The sequence below is a fragment of the Anomalospiza imberbis genome, chromosome 1, assembly GCF_031753505.1.
Source record: "Anomalospiza imberbis isolate Cuckoo-Finch-1a 21T00152 chromosome 1, ASM3175350v1, whole genome shotgun sequence".
Classification (NCBI taxonomy): Eukaryota; Metazoa; Chordata; class Aves; order Passeriformes; family Viduidae; genus Anomalospiza; species Anomalospiza imberbis.
This window is the reverse complement of record NC_089681.1, coordinates 138,621,855-138,637,127: the sequence shown is the minus strand read 5'-3', so window position 1 is coordinate 138,637,127 and position 15,273 is coordinate 138,621,855. Positions and strand designations below refer to the sequence as shown.

General features: G+C 38.4%; 1 protein-coding gene across 17 annotated transcripts in view; it reads left to right on the top strand.

Annotated features, from left to right (window-relative positions):
• Positions 1 to 15,273, top strand: part of PARD3 (par-3 family cell polarity regulator) — a 445,891-nt gene that overhangs the window by 296,607 nt on the left and 134,011 nt on the right. For all 17 annotated transcript variants that reach the window (XM_068173465.1, XM_068173476.1, XM_068173422.1 and 14 more), the window contains 2 exons: positions 3,813 to 4,040; positions 11,073 to 11,289. In XM_068173465.1, the coding sequence (XP_068029566.1) occupies positions 3,813 to 4,040; positions 11,073 to 11,289 (445 nt within the window). The remainder of the gene's footprint in view (positions 1 to 3,812; positions 4,041 to 11,072; positions 11,290 to 15,273) is intronic.

The window sequence follows — 15,273 nt, the reverse complement described above, 5'->3', positions numbered from 1 at the left end:
TTTTTCAGAAAGAAAGAAAAATTGTAATTTTAAATGATTTAAAAGAATGTAGTGATGAAAAATTTGCTTTATAGACTAAAATTAGCCACTGGACAAAACATTATAAATCCCTTGACACCATGGGCTCTGCCTTTGCAAATCGCCCAAGCGGATTGTGTCACTGTATAAATAATTACCTTAGGGTGAGATAAGGGGAGGCACAGTGAGTTGTTAAACAGTGTCAGCACAAGGGAGAAACAAAGGACTTGGGATAGGGAGCAGCACACAGGCTTTGTGTGATGTCTGTGTACTCAGTGTCTCCTAGGTGTGTGTGCTGTGGGAGAGGCACCTGCGCAGTCACGCATGAACAAGGGGTGGCTGCATGGCTGGGAGGGCAAGGCTTGGCCCTTGTCCCCAAGGACTGGCCAGCTGGGGACACAGGGAGTGGAGGGACATGTGTGGTGGACAGGGGCTGTGCTTGGCAGGTCACAAAGCCCTTGGGAGATGGACAGGTTTGGGCACTGCCGGGCTGTGAGGAGGATGCATGGTGGCAGTCACGGCAGGAGGGCTGCTGGGATACAGAGGGATGAATCTACCTCAAAGGATATTTGTTAAGAAAATCGTTGGAAAGGGAGATTTTGATAAACTTCAAATTTTAAAAATGATAAAAGAATCCCTTTCATCCTCAGTCATATAAATATGCTTTAGGTAGATGTGTCTTTTCCTCTCGTTTTTTCTGCTTTAAATTCAGGTGTCAAAATAGGAGTAGAGCTCATTCTGAGCAGATAACACTTCTGATGATTACCACCAGTGCTGTAAAGGCCGGAAGAAAATGCTGACATTTTTGTATTTAGAAAACAGCGTTTTGATGTGACTCATAAATTTTAAACAGAATCCATTTTAAAGAAAGTTTGCTGGTGTTTACCAGATTATGGGTAAACGACTCACTTTCTGACTGGTGAATTCTAGTAATAAATTCATAACACACTATATACAGGGACACCTGTATATTTTTGGAATAGTAGATTTGCTATGAAGTAGCCATAGAGGATAGTGAAGGTATTAAAATATACATAGTCTGTGATCACACTAACAAAACTGCTTGTGAGAGGAGATTTCCCCATTTCAGATTCTGCAACCTGTTCACATTTGTGTTCATGGCCACCCAAGTTCAATAAATATTCTTATCATTTATGTAATCCATTATTAGTTTTATGGTATTCAACATTAGGTCATATCCCAGATGGGATATCCTTTGGGAAAACACAGCTTACATAAATACAGTTCTCACAAAGATCTATATTGGGTGTCAGGAAATTGAACTTTTTTAAATGTTCTTTATGAACACAAATGGGCACATAAATGCCTTCTTTGTAATTACTGTTTACAAAAAGAGCCACTCAGTAATTAGGAAAAGATATATGAGCATTTCATTTGGAAGGTTACAAAGCAGAATGTGCAATAACGAGGTTTACAGTAAGTTGCTATGTAAGAGGACACCCTTTCCTTTTGTATATGAAATTGGATCTGTCAAACAGCTGGTTTATATATGATTGTCCCATTTCCTCTTTTTTTTTTCCTACAAGTTGTTACATCCTTTTTCTTCTGTCTCGTAGACAATTAAAAAATACAATCTTGAAAAATAAAAAGCAAAATAAAGTCTAATTTCTTGTGTACTGCAGGCATTAGTGGAGGAATAGCAGATTTAACCATGGACTAGAAAGTGGACAGTTTTATAGGGCACTGTCTAAATTGGAGTGCTTTTACTTGGCAGAGAGAATGTTCTGTAAAACACTCACCTTAGACTTCAGGCCATTTTGAGAAGTTTGGCAATTCCTGACTGCAGCTTGTTTGCACAGCTGGGAAGCCACCAACCCTCTCTGGTCCCAGCTGGCCCTGTGCTCTGCCCCCAACCATCCTCACAACCCTCAGCCCTCTAATAAGTACAGGCTGTGTGTGAGAGGGTGGCTTCTTCTGGGAGGTGGGAATTCATGAAGAAAACATTTCTCATTTGTTGGGGTGCATTTATTTCTGACCAAGGGTCCAAGCAGCAGGACTACAGACTGCTGGGGGAACCAAACTGCAGGAGTTGTGTAGACCTGGGAGGGTAGATTTTTGGTTTGTATCTGTTTACAAGTTAATCTTATCAGTAGTGCAGCTGAAGGGAAATACTTTGACAGCTGCTGTTTGAATTTATTTGATCTGAGGGATTTCAGTTTAATGTAATTGCTCAGACTTTTAATAGCTGAATAGAAAACGACAGCATTCACTGCCTTGCTTCATCTCATACCAAGGTAACAAATGATGTGGAGAAAATCTGCCATGCTGCTGTTCAGCATCTCTTCTGTGGGGGACAAACAACCCCTTTCCTCCCCAACTAACACTGAATAGTTTTAGTAGTGCAGTAGCAGTTTTCCCCAATTTAAGGTAACTTCACATACTTCTCATAAAGAGCAGTGACAGATGCGGTCTCCCCTCTGTCTCCTAGTATCTACCAGAATAGGGACCATCTTCAGAACTCTGTATTATTCTGAGATGAATGCTTAAAAGAGGTAGCTTTCCTTTATTACACCTTTATTCACACCTATGCTTACTAATGTACTGTTAAGAGTTTCGGTATTCCTGGGGATTCAAACCTTGGCTCTGATTCTCAGTGGTGGCTGGTTGTGAAATTTATTTTTGCCAGATAAGGATGCTGATGTCAACTAGGTAACAGCCTACCACCTGGGACTGTTGTGGTGCCATAACAGTTCTCTTTTGTGCTCCCTTTGGGTAGAGAAAAAGTACAAATTTCATATTACAAGTGAAGGTCTCATAATTTCAGGAAATGTAGCCATGATGATGTTGTCCCACCTCATCTTGCTTGACTATTGAATAAAATCAATAAAATGGGGTGGTTGTTTTTTTTTTTTTTTCCCTGAGGTCTAATTGTGCAGTTGTGAGGTGATTTGCTGTGCACGTGGTAGTCTAAGAACAAAGGCTCTACATTTAACCCACAAACCTGAGAAGTGAAGTCTGGATGGAGAAAGACTTGCAGAACACTGCCTGAGGCTTCCTTGGCACATCTCTGGACATGCTGTCCTCTTATCAGTGATAAGAGCTGCCCTCAGCCCCAGCTGTAGTAGTGCTGCCCTAACAGTCACTCCCCATGACTGCCAGGAGTGTGTTCATTTTCCAGTTGGGTAACTGGTATTGCCTATTTTACTGGGTCCTTTCCACAGATTATTGTTAAGCAATTTCACATAATCTGAGCAAGTCAGCTGATACTTCTCAGAAGCATTTAATTATGAAATTGTTAGCAATTTGATGCAAGTCTCTAAAGCTCAGACAAACAGCATGTTCCTTGAAGCTGGAGGTCAGGCTACTTTGCAAGACTGTTGCACTAAACATGGTAGGATTCATGCCCATAATCTGCTCTCTGTTCATCAGTTGCTAGTACAGAGGAAATTTTCTGCTCAAACCAAAAATAGTTAATTATTTTGTTAGATGCCGTTAGATATGCATCTGTGCTGGTTGTATGAGCTAAGTTTTTTAAGCCCTGTGATTTCTTTGTCATTTAAATTGTGTAAAATAATAGTAATGGATGTTGGTCTCTCTTCACTGATTTGAAAAGCCAGACATTGCTAACATTGTCAGTTCCATTGACTGTGACTTGACATACTCATTTGCTTCTGAGACCAACAAATCTGTGGAGAATTCCCTACAGATTACTGAGAGATGATGTGAATAATGTTAAGTGTGTCCCCAAAGACTTTCAGGATGGATATGCATAATCAAGCATGCTGTTCTCAATACTAACTCTAATTACTTTTTTCCCCCTTTAAATCACTAAGGTTCCCCAACCAGAGATGTGGGGCCTTCATTAGGTCTGAAGAAATCCAGCTCCTTAGAAAGCTTGCAGACAGCTGTTGCTGAGGTGACTCTGAACGGTGACATTCCTTTCCACCGCCCACGCCCACGAATTATCCGAGGACGAGGCTGCAACGAAAGCTTCAGAGCTGCCATAGACAAATCATACGATAAACCTGTAGCAGATGATGATGATGAAGGCATGGAAACTTGTAAGTAAACTGTTGTTTTGCATAATGAGTGTTAATGGCAGAGGTTAATTCCTTTAGAAAGTGACTAAAGTAGTAGAACATAATTTTAGAAATTTAAAAGAATAGAACTAACTTCATCAATATTTAGGTTTTTTCTGCACTCTGCAGCTTTCTTCCTTTCTAAAATAAGAGAATAAGATTATTGGGAATGTGCTTACTTAAATTACTGTTGAAAATATTCTGTTAGATGGCTAATTAATGTACTAATGTAAACTAGAAAAAAAATTTAGGTACAAAGGCAAACCCACTCAATTTATGTTACAAAAATATATGCATCTAACTTTGAAATAGTACGTTTGTAGTGTTGGGGGGGGATAAAAAGAAATCACTGTCCTTTAATTAGAATGAGTGAGGTTGGCAGATCTAATAAAATATAAAGTTAATGATCAGCTATTACCCACCCTAATGGGCATTCATTTACATTTTCAGTTCTTTAACCCGAAGTATGACCCAACATGTGGAGAATGTCATTAACATAAAAGAATCACTTCAAAGCTAACCTTATCATTATTGAACTATGTAAGAATGGGCTGGTAAAATGACAACTCATATTGAATGAAAATAGTATGAATGGTAAATTACCTCAATCAGGGGTTGTATTAAAATCATTGAATTTTTAACCTTCATGTTGTACTACTTTCAACTTGTCACACACCAGCAGAATTTTTTTTAATCAACCTGCAGCTAGTTAGAAGTTTATGAATGAAGATGATGATGGGGAGGTTGAAGTAGTAAAGTATTTAGCCTGAATTTAATGAAGGCTTGAAAAGGAATTTTTCTCTCTTCAAAAAGTTATTTAGTTTCAGAAATTCTGTTTCATAAGCATCATTCCCTAATACTCTTTTATAAGTTACTTCTGTAACCACTATTTCATTTTTTAAAAACTCTTGGCATTTTTTCTTTTTTTAATCTGCATCTTTTTAAGAGTCTTTTGAGGCTGCAAGGGAGATAATTTTGCTAGTCACATTTCTTAAAGGTAGCTACAGATGGAATTAATTCTGCTTTGCTTTTCCAGCACCTAACAATTTCACACAGTAGTGAGGCTAAATGCTGGTGTGGTGCTGCTGGCTGTCAATCTATTTCTGGCCAGTAGAAGAATAAGTGTGAGAAAATGTGTGATGATCCTGCTCATTCTTACAAATTGCATGCCTGTGTTCTTTTGGGACATAAGACCATGTTTTTATAGAAGACCTTGTTGGTGTGAGCCCACTGATAGCAATATCCTGGTTTGAGGCTTCAGATATCCAGAGTTTATCCAGAAGTTACAGATGGTTTAACTTCACTTGCTCAAAAATATAGTGAAACAGTTATTGTGAAGTGCTTTCAAGGTGAGTATAGGTTTATGAGATTCTGGTAAGGGTTTTTAAGCTTGTTTATGCAATGCATAGAAAGTAGCAAGGAAATATTTGGAGCCTTTGGATCCTTCACATGGGAGCAGCGGTGTTGTGGCTTAACTCCTGCAGCAGCCAAACCCCAGGCAGCTGCGTGCTCACTCCTCCACCAGTGGGACTGGGGCAGAGAATTGGAAGGGTGAAAGCTGGAAAACTTTTGGATTGAGATATAGTCAGCTTCATAGGAAAGCAAAAGCCACACACACAAGCAAAACAAAACAATTAATTCACTGCTACCCATAGGCAGGCAAGTGTTCAGCCATCCCCAGGAGAATTGTGCCCCATCATCTGTACTGTTACTTGGGAAGACAAACACCATCAAGACATCACTCCAAATGTCCCCAACTTCCTCCTTCTACCCACAACTTAATACACTGAGCACAATGCCATGTGGTCTGGAATATCCCTTTGGTCAGCAGGGGCCACCTGTCCTGACTGTGTCTCCTCCCAGTCTATACATCCTCAACTTCCTCGCCACTGTGGCCGTACAAAAAGCAGAAAAGACCTTGTCTCTGTGTAAGCCCTGCTCAGCAATAACAAAAACACCTCTATATTATCAACCCTGTGTTCAGCACAAATCCAAAACAGTCCCATAAAAGCCACTGTGAAGAAAAATAACCCTACGCCAGCCAAAATCAGCACATGCAGGGACCAGACAAAGCCTGCTGGCTGAAATCAAAATGTCATGGGGTGAGTCTTTGCCCTCATCTCTGGATGAAGTTGTCTTGCAGCAGTGGACCCAGAGCCATCTCATGTCATGAGACAGCAAGAGCAAGGATCCCACAGATAGTCAGATCCCACATGGTAAAGAAGGGCTCAGCAAAGTGCGACCAAGCTGTATGTGTAGAACTATGCATTTTGTTGTGTTCTAATAGCTTCCACATATGGTAATAAAACATCTAAGAAAGATCTGAAGTGCCAGATTCATAGAAGCAGATGAATACCAAAGCAAATATAATAATTTGATTGGACAGAATTCAGTCCTTGAGTGAAGAGAGAAGACAAAGGACTCTTGTGCAATTCAACATGAATCAAGCAAAAGCCATTTGTTGTGCTTCTAAACATTGCTTATATTTATTTATTACTGTGGTCTACACTGTCATGCATTGTTTGATTGGTAGCTCCACTTTGTCCACGCATCTTTTGATTGGTGTCTCGACATTGTTTACGAGACAGGCACACGTCTTTTTCATAATCTAATTGGTAGATGCCGTAAGCGTCATTTTACTCTGGTTGACACCCCCATGTTTGTCAGCAACTTTTCTGCTTCCTCTTTCTTCCTGCAACATCAGCTTTTTTATCCACAAAGATGACCTCATTCTTTAGCTCCAGAAGGTTAGGCTGGTTCATTTACTACATGTCCATTTTTCTGTAAATATGATCCTAACTTGAGGATTTTTGCTTCTCATGGTGACTGTGGGAGCTTAAGAGCTGTTCCAGCCCTATGTCGCCTGTCTTTGTGAAAACGTCTGTATCTGCACTAAACCTCAAAGCACTGCAGTCTGCTCCACTTTGTGTCAATTCTGTATGGACTTAGGCTTCCAGAGAATTTACCAAATGGTGTCTTCAGCTGGACAAAGTTTGGGCACATATGAATACGTAGGAGTTTAACAGTCTGGATCTAATGTAACTAATGCCTCACTGCTGCCATAACGACGTTGCCTAAGTTTTTTTTAAATTGTATTTAATTATTCCATAATTGTTTGAAATTAGAATGTGACTTTCTCTCATTATAAAACCCAGAGAAACATGCTGGTGGTCAGTTTGGTGATGCCCTTGAGGATGTAGCCATTTGTCTTACTTGAATTTTTTTGCCTTTTTCCAAGTGTTTCGGTGCTAGAAGTGTTTCTTTGTCTTCCAGTCAGTGACCTGCTTTGGATTAGCAAATAATAGCACTGCAGTGTATTGTATAGAGGAGTTCCTAACATCAAAAGCCATAAAGAATACAGGTAGCATATATGACAAAGGGGCTGAAATGTCCTTGGAACAATATGCTATTAAATTACTAAATGTAGGATTAAAATCGGATGGCACTGACTGGTTCTGAGGTAACATTTTAAGTATTTGGGAAGATGTGTGTGAGTTTTAATGGCTGTGAAGAAGCAATAGTTGTGGAAAGAGGTGTGGGTGTTCAGCTTTTACAGATAATTTTTCTTTTTTTTTTTTGTTTTTTCTTTAATACTTGAAATAGCTGACTAGAAGCAAAATGTTTATCTTCAGTGTCGTGAAGAAGAGCAAGGCATTTTGATTGGGGGAGATCAACAAATCTTTCTAATCTTTTGCTGAATCTTAATTGCTGGAATCTAGGGCTGTATTAAATATCACAATAAGAGGCCTAGAAGCTTAGTGGCAAAATAGTTTCACATTAAATAGCTTTGATTCCTCATGTGCATCTTTTCCATTTTATGGGCTAATTAGGAGAACAGCTTCATAATACCTGTTTGTGTAGTTCTCTGTACTGCAGTGTGGTTCGTGAAATGACACTAGTGTTCAGTTTAATTGATGTTTAAAGTATACTTCAATTTAATTTTTTGGCTTCAGCATCCTGAATGGGGAGGCAGGAGGTTGTAGGAAAAAAAAAAAGGAAATAACAGCACCAAAACAAATACATCCTGCATTTTGCAGTAACCTAATGTCATTACTGCAACATAACAAAAATTAGAAGTTTCATTTGTAGCCTGGGTTTGAATTTTAATTGAGAAGCATTTGCATTTGTTCTAAACACTAGTAATTATGTGTATGTTAATTGCAGGATGACTGCACTGCATAAAAGTGAAACAAGCTTCTTCATGTTGGGTCCTTTTAAGAGAACTGGAAATCTATTTAGTCCAGTAGAGAGACCAGTGTTTACTCCAGGAGAACAGGCATCCCAATTCCCAGGCCTCAGTCTAAGCTACTGAGTTAATTGCAAGCAAACTGTGTATGATAGACAAATATTAATTGCAACACTAATGTAGAAATGAGACAATGCTCTTCGTGGAACATGCAAAATTAATAGTAAGTGAAAGCTTTGTTCAAAAGTAGTCCTAGTTCCGGCCAGGAAAGGGCTGACTTTTGCAGTAGCCAGGAGGGGGCATGGCCAGGACCCGGAGGTTATTCCATACCACCTCACATCATTTTCCAGGGATGGGGACCAGGTGCTCTAGAGTTGTGGAGGGACCAGTCGGGTGCTGTCAGGGGTGAGAACTTGCATGCCAGTCATTCTGTCCTTGTGTGCTCTTTCATTTGTAGTGTTACTGTTACTGTTGGTTTTCTTATCTCGTTGCTGTTTCCTGTAAATTGTTCTCATCTCAACCCCTGATCTTTACCTTTTGTACCTCCAGCTGTTTTCTCCATCCTGCTGCAGGAGCAAAGGGAAGGGAGGGGGAGAGAGTGGGTGGCACATGTTTTGGAGAGTCTGAGTAGGAGCACCAAGCTGGGGAGTACCCTTCCTAAACCACAACACACTGTTATGACAAGTTGTTCCACAGCTCAGCATAGCACAGTAAACAATACATATATATTTATGATTTATTTAATGTATTGTTATGTGAATATAAGCAAACATAGGTCAAAACTGATTAATCTTTAAAATTCTACTAGTGAAGTTCCAAGTAAACAGTTGATCTCAAAATTTGTCAGAAATTTCATAGTTTTTTTTTTTTTTTGCTAATTATATTCATTTGCAAGTACAGTCTTTTAAATGTCTAGTTAGAACAGATTGTAGCTATAAATTAACATGTAAAAAATTAACATTTCTATTCCAAAGTGTTTTTCCACAATTCTTTTAATAATAACTAAATATCATTCCAGATACTGATTAAAAGTGCTGGGACCAAAAAAAGTACAAGAACAGCTAGTACAGAGGCATGTGTAGGAACTATTAGTTTCCTAAAATATAATAACATGAGTATTAAAACTGTTTCTACAGTTGAGAAGCTGTATCATCTGTTTTACTCATAGCAGTCCTGAATTAAATGCCGAGGCCTGGCCACTGTGGTGGTTTGTACTTCAGTGTGCTAGTTAAGATTCAAAAATAGTTACTAATGTTGAGATGTATCTGACATGGTATATTGTTCTTGAAATATGTCTGTGTGATCATCCAGGGCTGGAGAATGTTTCTAGAAAACTTGATACTTGGTGAATAAGTGCAAAGTCTATTAGGCACATGTATGGATTGTGATATTAAGGAATAAAGAGTATTTTGAAAGCAAGTTTCTGAGAGAGAGAAGACATTACACTGAATGGCTTTCAGTCAGTGATTTGTAGACTTTTCAGGTTCAATGATTTACTTGTAAGGTGAAGATGAATGATGACTAAGAAAAGCAAGTTTATATTCTACAGTAGTCTACAGATGAGAAATTTCTTAAGAATTACACTCTTCTGGTGGCTGTAGAAGAGTTGCTGAGATCTTGAGCAATATTAGCAGAGTATTAAGAAGTAGTAAAAAGAAGTGAAACAAAAAACCCCTTTTTTTCCCTTCTATAAGCCATGACCATTTCAAAATCTTAGAGAGTACAAAGTTTTTTTCCCATAGACTTTATATATAATGCAAGACTGTATTTTTTCAAATTTTACTGCCAGAAGTTGTTTGGAGCCTTTGTATTCATTGGAACTACAGGAGGCAATGCTAAGTATGCATCTGTGATCCTAATTGCTGCTTTGTGCAGTCTGTTGGAAAGCTGGGAGATGGTTGGAGCCCTACTTAAATGTGATGATATAAAATGTTAGAACTCATGGAAAGTCCCAGCTTCACAAGGCACGCAGTGCTGTGTTCTGACCCACCAGCTTGAAGTGTTTTATTTCTTTCTTACTAAACTACTGAAGCAGTATTCAGGTTTTCAGTGGATTTTTTTCCTTTTAGTAATTTTTTTTCAAACTTTCTGAAATACATGTGGAATGTTAAATCTAACCTTGGGTGTGCTTTAGGACTCCTGGTCTCGAATTAGAAACAGAGAAGGAACATATTATCTGCCTTTAAAGTATTTTACTTGTTCCACTGGGTGAAATCTCGCCACCTCATCCTCCCAAGGCTGCCCCATCTCAACCAATAATAACACCAAAAATAACAATCATAGTGCATGATGTGTTCTAAATGGCTCCAGGAAATGAAGAAGCATAACAAAACTATTATGTTACTTGCAAAAGAAAAAAAGTCTATTATGGCTTGTGTTGAGGGTTAACACTCCCTAATGACTTTCATATTTTTATGAGAATATTACTAAGAATTTATGGACAAGGCATGCTGCACTGCTGTTGTTATTTCTTGCAGATATTTCTAAATCTCTCCTCAAGTGATTTAGATACTGAAACAAAATGGGCCAATTAATATCACTTTGCTAATCCTTTTTATTAATCCATACATTATCCAGAATACCCATAAAGTGCAAATTGTGTTTTGCAGAATGGTCTACAAAGGTGAATTCCTTGCTTTTATGAGTTTAATACTCCTAATGAACACTCTTGAAAAACATATAAGCAGATACTGATTAAAAAAAAAAAAAGCAGAGTTTATTGTGGTTTTGCATATATCCTGCTTCAAAAGACATTATGAAATATACCAAAAAGTCTACCCTTTTTGTTTGTTCGTATGTCACTGATGTTTCTTAATATGTGCTTTCAGTGGAGGAAGACACAGAGGAGAGCTCAAGATCTGGTAGAGAATCTGTGTCCACAGCAAGTGACCAACCATCCCACTCATTAGAGAGACACATGAATGGAAGCCAAGATAAAGGTGACAGAAAAAAAACTGGAAAGGAAAAGAAGAAAGACCGAGATAAAGAGAAGGATAAAATTAAGGCAAAGAAAGGAATGCTGAAAGGCTTAGGAGACATGTTCAGGTAGGTACTTTGCATCAAATGTAGAATGAATTATAAAAAGAAGTTTCTTTTTCTAATTAGTCATTATATTTTAAATTCTTGCTGAGGCTGTATTTTACTATGCAGATCCATACGCAATGTATATAGGCTGATCTCTCAATTTTTGAGCCTATGGGTGGTGTCATAAAAGGGAAGCAGCTCAGAATGAAAGCAAAGGAGATTCCTGGCAGGCCAAAGGAAATGGATGGCAAAGGAAAAAGTAATTTTAAGCCACAGACTGCTTGGTTTTGAAAGAGTCTTTGGTGATGTCTAAATCATGCACATATCCTTTGACAACTCAAAACATATGGGGTTTTGGTTTATTTTTCTTCTTTGATGCTATACCCAAAGCTTATGTGTTGCTAAATGAATGTTTTTCTTTGCTTTACTGTTAAGACTATTGGTATCATGGAGGCATGATGTGAAAAACATTAATCAGTTTGAGATTGAGAAACAGCATGCTTCTCTCGAGGAAGACAGGATCTAAGGTTGTGTGCTCTGAGAATCCAAAGAGAACGGGTCAGTGGAAGACCTGATTTACCAAACACTGAGTTCTTTTTAAAGGAGCCATCTCTCCAGCAGACATAAGTGATCTGAAAGGAGCACACTGCTGAGGTACTCCCTGCTGTTGTGGGTAAATGTTATAACATGACAAACATCTTTGATCACTTGTGGAAAGGGGTGAGAGAGCAAGAAAACCAGTCCTTCTTTTAGCCAGCTAGAGTAAATAAACACATTTCAAAGAAAAAGCAATATTAATGCAGTGTTTGTGTTCTGATTTAATTTTAAAGTGAGGTACTGATATTATTTTAATTATTTATTAATGATTCTGCTCCAAAAGCATATAAGGGGAGCTTCAGTTAGCTTCATCCCATTACTTTCTTTATCCTGTAAAATATTAGTTTAACATGTGTTGTAACTGCACAGGTTCTTGAGAATTTTTCTGTGACTGAGAATGATATTAGGAGAGTAGTAAATATAAAAAGTGGATAAGTAGGGAAAAAAATGTAGTTAATTAGAAAATATTGTTTTGAAATCTGCTTTAGAAAACACTAAATAATACCAGGCTCTTAGACAGTGTATGCCATAGAACAGAAGAAGAATTATAGGAGATAGTCCTACATGTCAGGTAGGAAGAGGGTCCTTCAGCCTGTGAAGCCCATGAGGATGCCCTCATCCTCTGGACATTTGCCTGCCTCAGTTCAAGCCTGGAGCAGAGCATTGCACCCCACTCTGGAAGAGTGTGTAAGGCAGGAGATGTGAAATGCTGACTGGTTCTTTTCTGCACTCTGTCATTTTTAAACAGCATAAATGACAGATAAAATTGAGGCACAATATGCAAGATAAATTCTATAGGCTCTAAGTAGCAGCATCTTGGATACCTTGAGTATTGTCATGTAAGTTCAGTCAGAAATTGTTTACAGCATCTAGAAAACTTGGGCAGCTCCATGGGCCAGGCAAGGTAACCTTTCCTGCGTGCTTGATATAACACTTCCGAACTCTCTAATTTGGAAACAACACTAATTTGAGTGATAGGATGATCCAGTGCTTTGTTGTTTGCTCTTCATAACAGTCAACATTTTCTTGAGTATTTTTACTTCACTACCATTTCTGAGTGAACTTTACTTTTCAGTCTCCTCTTAATTAATGTGAGAGCAGTGCTGTCTGGATATAGCTGACTCCTCCTGGATCTGTAAATTAGCTTGCACCTTGTCAGCCCACACAAGAGAGGTGTTCCTGGCAAGCAAGAAAATGCTGATTGAGAGAATTAAGTATTATGCCTCATTTCCACTTGGTGCTTGATTTGCTTTGTTGACAGGCTTCTCAATAATGTTTGAGAGATGGGCTTTGTTATGTCTGCAAAATAAGCTACTACTTTTACCTATAACATGTTTTGTTTTTCTGTACATTTGACATATATCATAGATATCAAGTAATCACTGAAAGAAGTTGTGTGATAGAAAATAGTGATGACAGTAACATTTAAAATTCAAACCAAGATCAAAGCATAATTGGATGTTTTAGTTCTGTACAACATTGTAATTTCTTTGTCGATCTTTTTCTTTTCTCCTTTTTCACTTTTTTCTTCCTTTTCAGTGCTCTAATCTTTAAATAATCTTTCTTCATTAGGTTGTATCGTCAAAAACACTTGTGGGATGAAGTTGCTATTAACTGACACTTTATTCCAATGTCTGTATTTAGCCAAAGGGCTTTTTGTTACCTATATGCAAACTGGCATCTCATGAAGAAGAGTCTGTGTGATGTATAAAAATGAGTCTCCCCGTGTTCAGTTAAAATCTTAGGATTTGCTACTGGAATCTTCATTAAACTCTACTGTGAGATGCAAAGTCCCACTAGAGAACCCTAAGTTACCTTTATCCGTCAGCATCTAGTAATCATTTCCAAGAAATCCCTGGATGATTCAGATAAGAAGTTAAATTCTTCTAAACACCTCCATTGTTTTACTGCTTGTGTCAAACATAGTAAAGAGGATTGACATAACCTTAGCGGAGAGCTGCAAACTGAAAACTGCAAAACTGTGTGTCTGTGACACACAAGTCCCATTATTCCCAGAGGACCTTTTCCAGCATTGGGCTGGAAGTTCACCCTTCTGGCTGTGACATAAATCTGTCTGAGCATGTGTGCATTTCTTTTTTCAAATCAACACACAGCAGATCATTTAATTATGCCATTTGGCTGAGAATCCTCCTCACAGATGAGAATAGGACAGAAGTTAGCCTAGAAAAGTGTTGAGCAGAAATATTGGTCTGTTGGAGGAGAGCAGGTGCTGCAGTGCTTTGCTTGTACCTGAATCTATTTGTTTTATCTGAGTATTGGACTCGTTCTTGTCTTAGCCTTTCAAGAGGATCATGTGCCAAATGCTGTGGCCTGTGAAATATTGTGCAGTTCCTTCTTCTCCAGTTAGAGGATGCCTGGGTGGCCACTGCCAGCTGAGCAAATAGTTTTTGGGAAGCTGGTATGAAGTTCTGCTAGTTTTTTGTTTCACTGCTGAGAAGCCTTCAGTAGATATGTTTTAGCATCAGAAGTTTATAAAAATATGTCTGCTTCTCCAAATACAATATGAAATATGTTTACTCATTTTGAGTCTGATTTTATTTTTAAGTAGAGATTTTGTTTCCTGATAAAAATTAACCTGAGAAAAACAATCAGTAGTTCAAGAAGTTATTGTAGTGCTGCCTTAAGAAAGACTCCTCACAGTTTCAAAGAGCGTGCCTGTAATTAGTGCTGGTAGATGTACATTAATTAAATGGGTCTCTGTGTTGTGCAATTCTTTGACATATTCTCCTGAGAGAGAAAAATAGTATATGGTGCATTTTCCCCCTTCCTTTTGCCCCTGTCGTATACAGAGCATTTTTCTAGAAATGGATCCCCATAGGATATGAGAGAGGAAGATTTGAGATGTTATATTTGAAGGTTTTGGATGATGATGATGCAATGACACATCTGCTGTGGTGCTGCTGATCACTTACAATCCCTTTACTTAATTCATGCTTCTTCCCAGTGTGCAAGCTTGGGTACTGTTGTTAGATGGGTGACTGAACTGATGATGTAAAATATGTCCAGCAAGTGATCAGTCTCAGGAAAGGATGTGTCAGAGGAAAAACATCTTTAGGTAAAAATGAACCTCCAAGACATTGAGAATAATGAGGAAAAAGAAGCAGCTCTGGGTTTCCAGAGGCAGGAGGAATAGTAGGGAGGCCCATCTAGCTAGTCATGTCTTGCTGAAAATATCTAGGGACAGTCACTCATTGCCTGATAAGAAACCCCAAACCTACTGAAACAGTTAACCCTTGATATGATTGGAGAAAAATGGCTTTGAAAATGCATATGGTATGTTTAGATTTGTGTGGGGAGCAGATGATGAGAACAAAAGATGGGGAATATGACTTGTACCTTAACGTGGGATTTAAGCAAGAAAAAACTGCATTTGTTTTGGAGGTTATT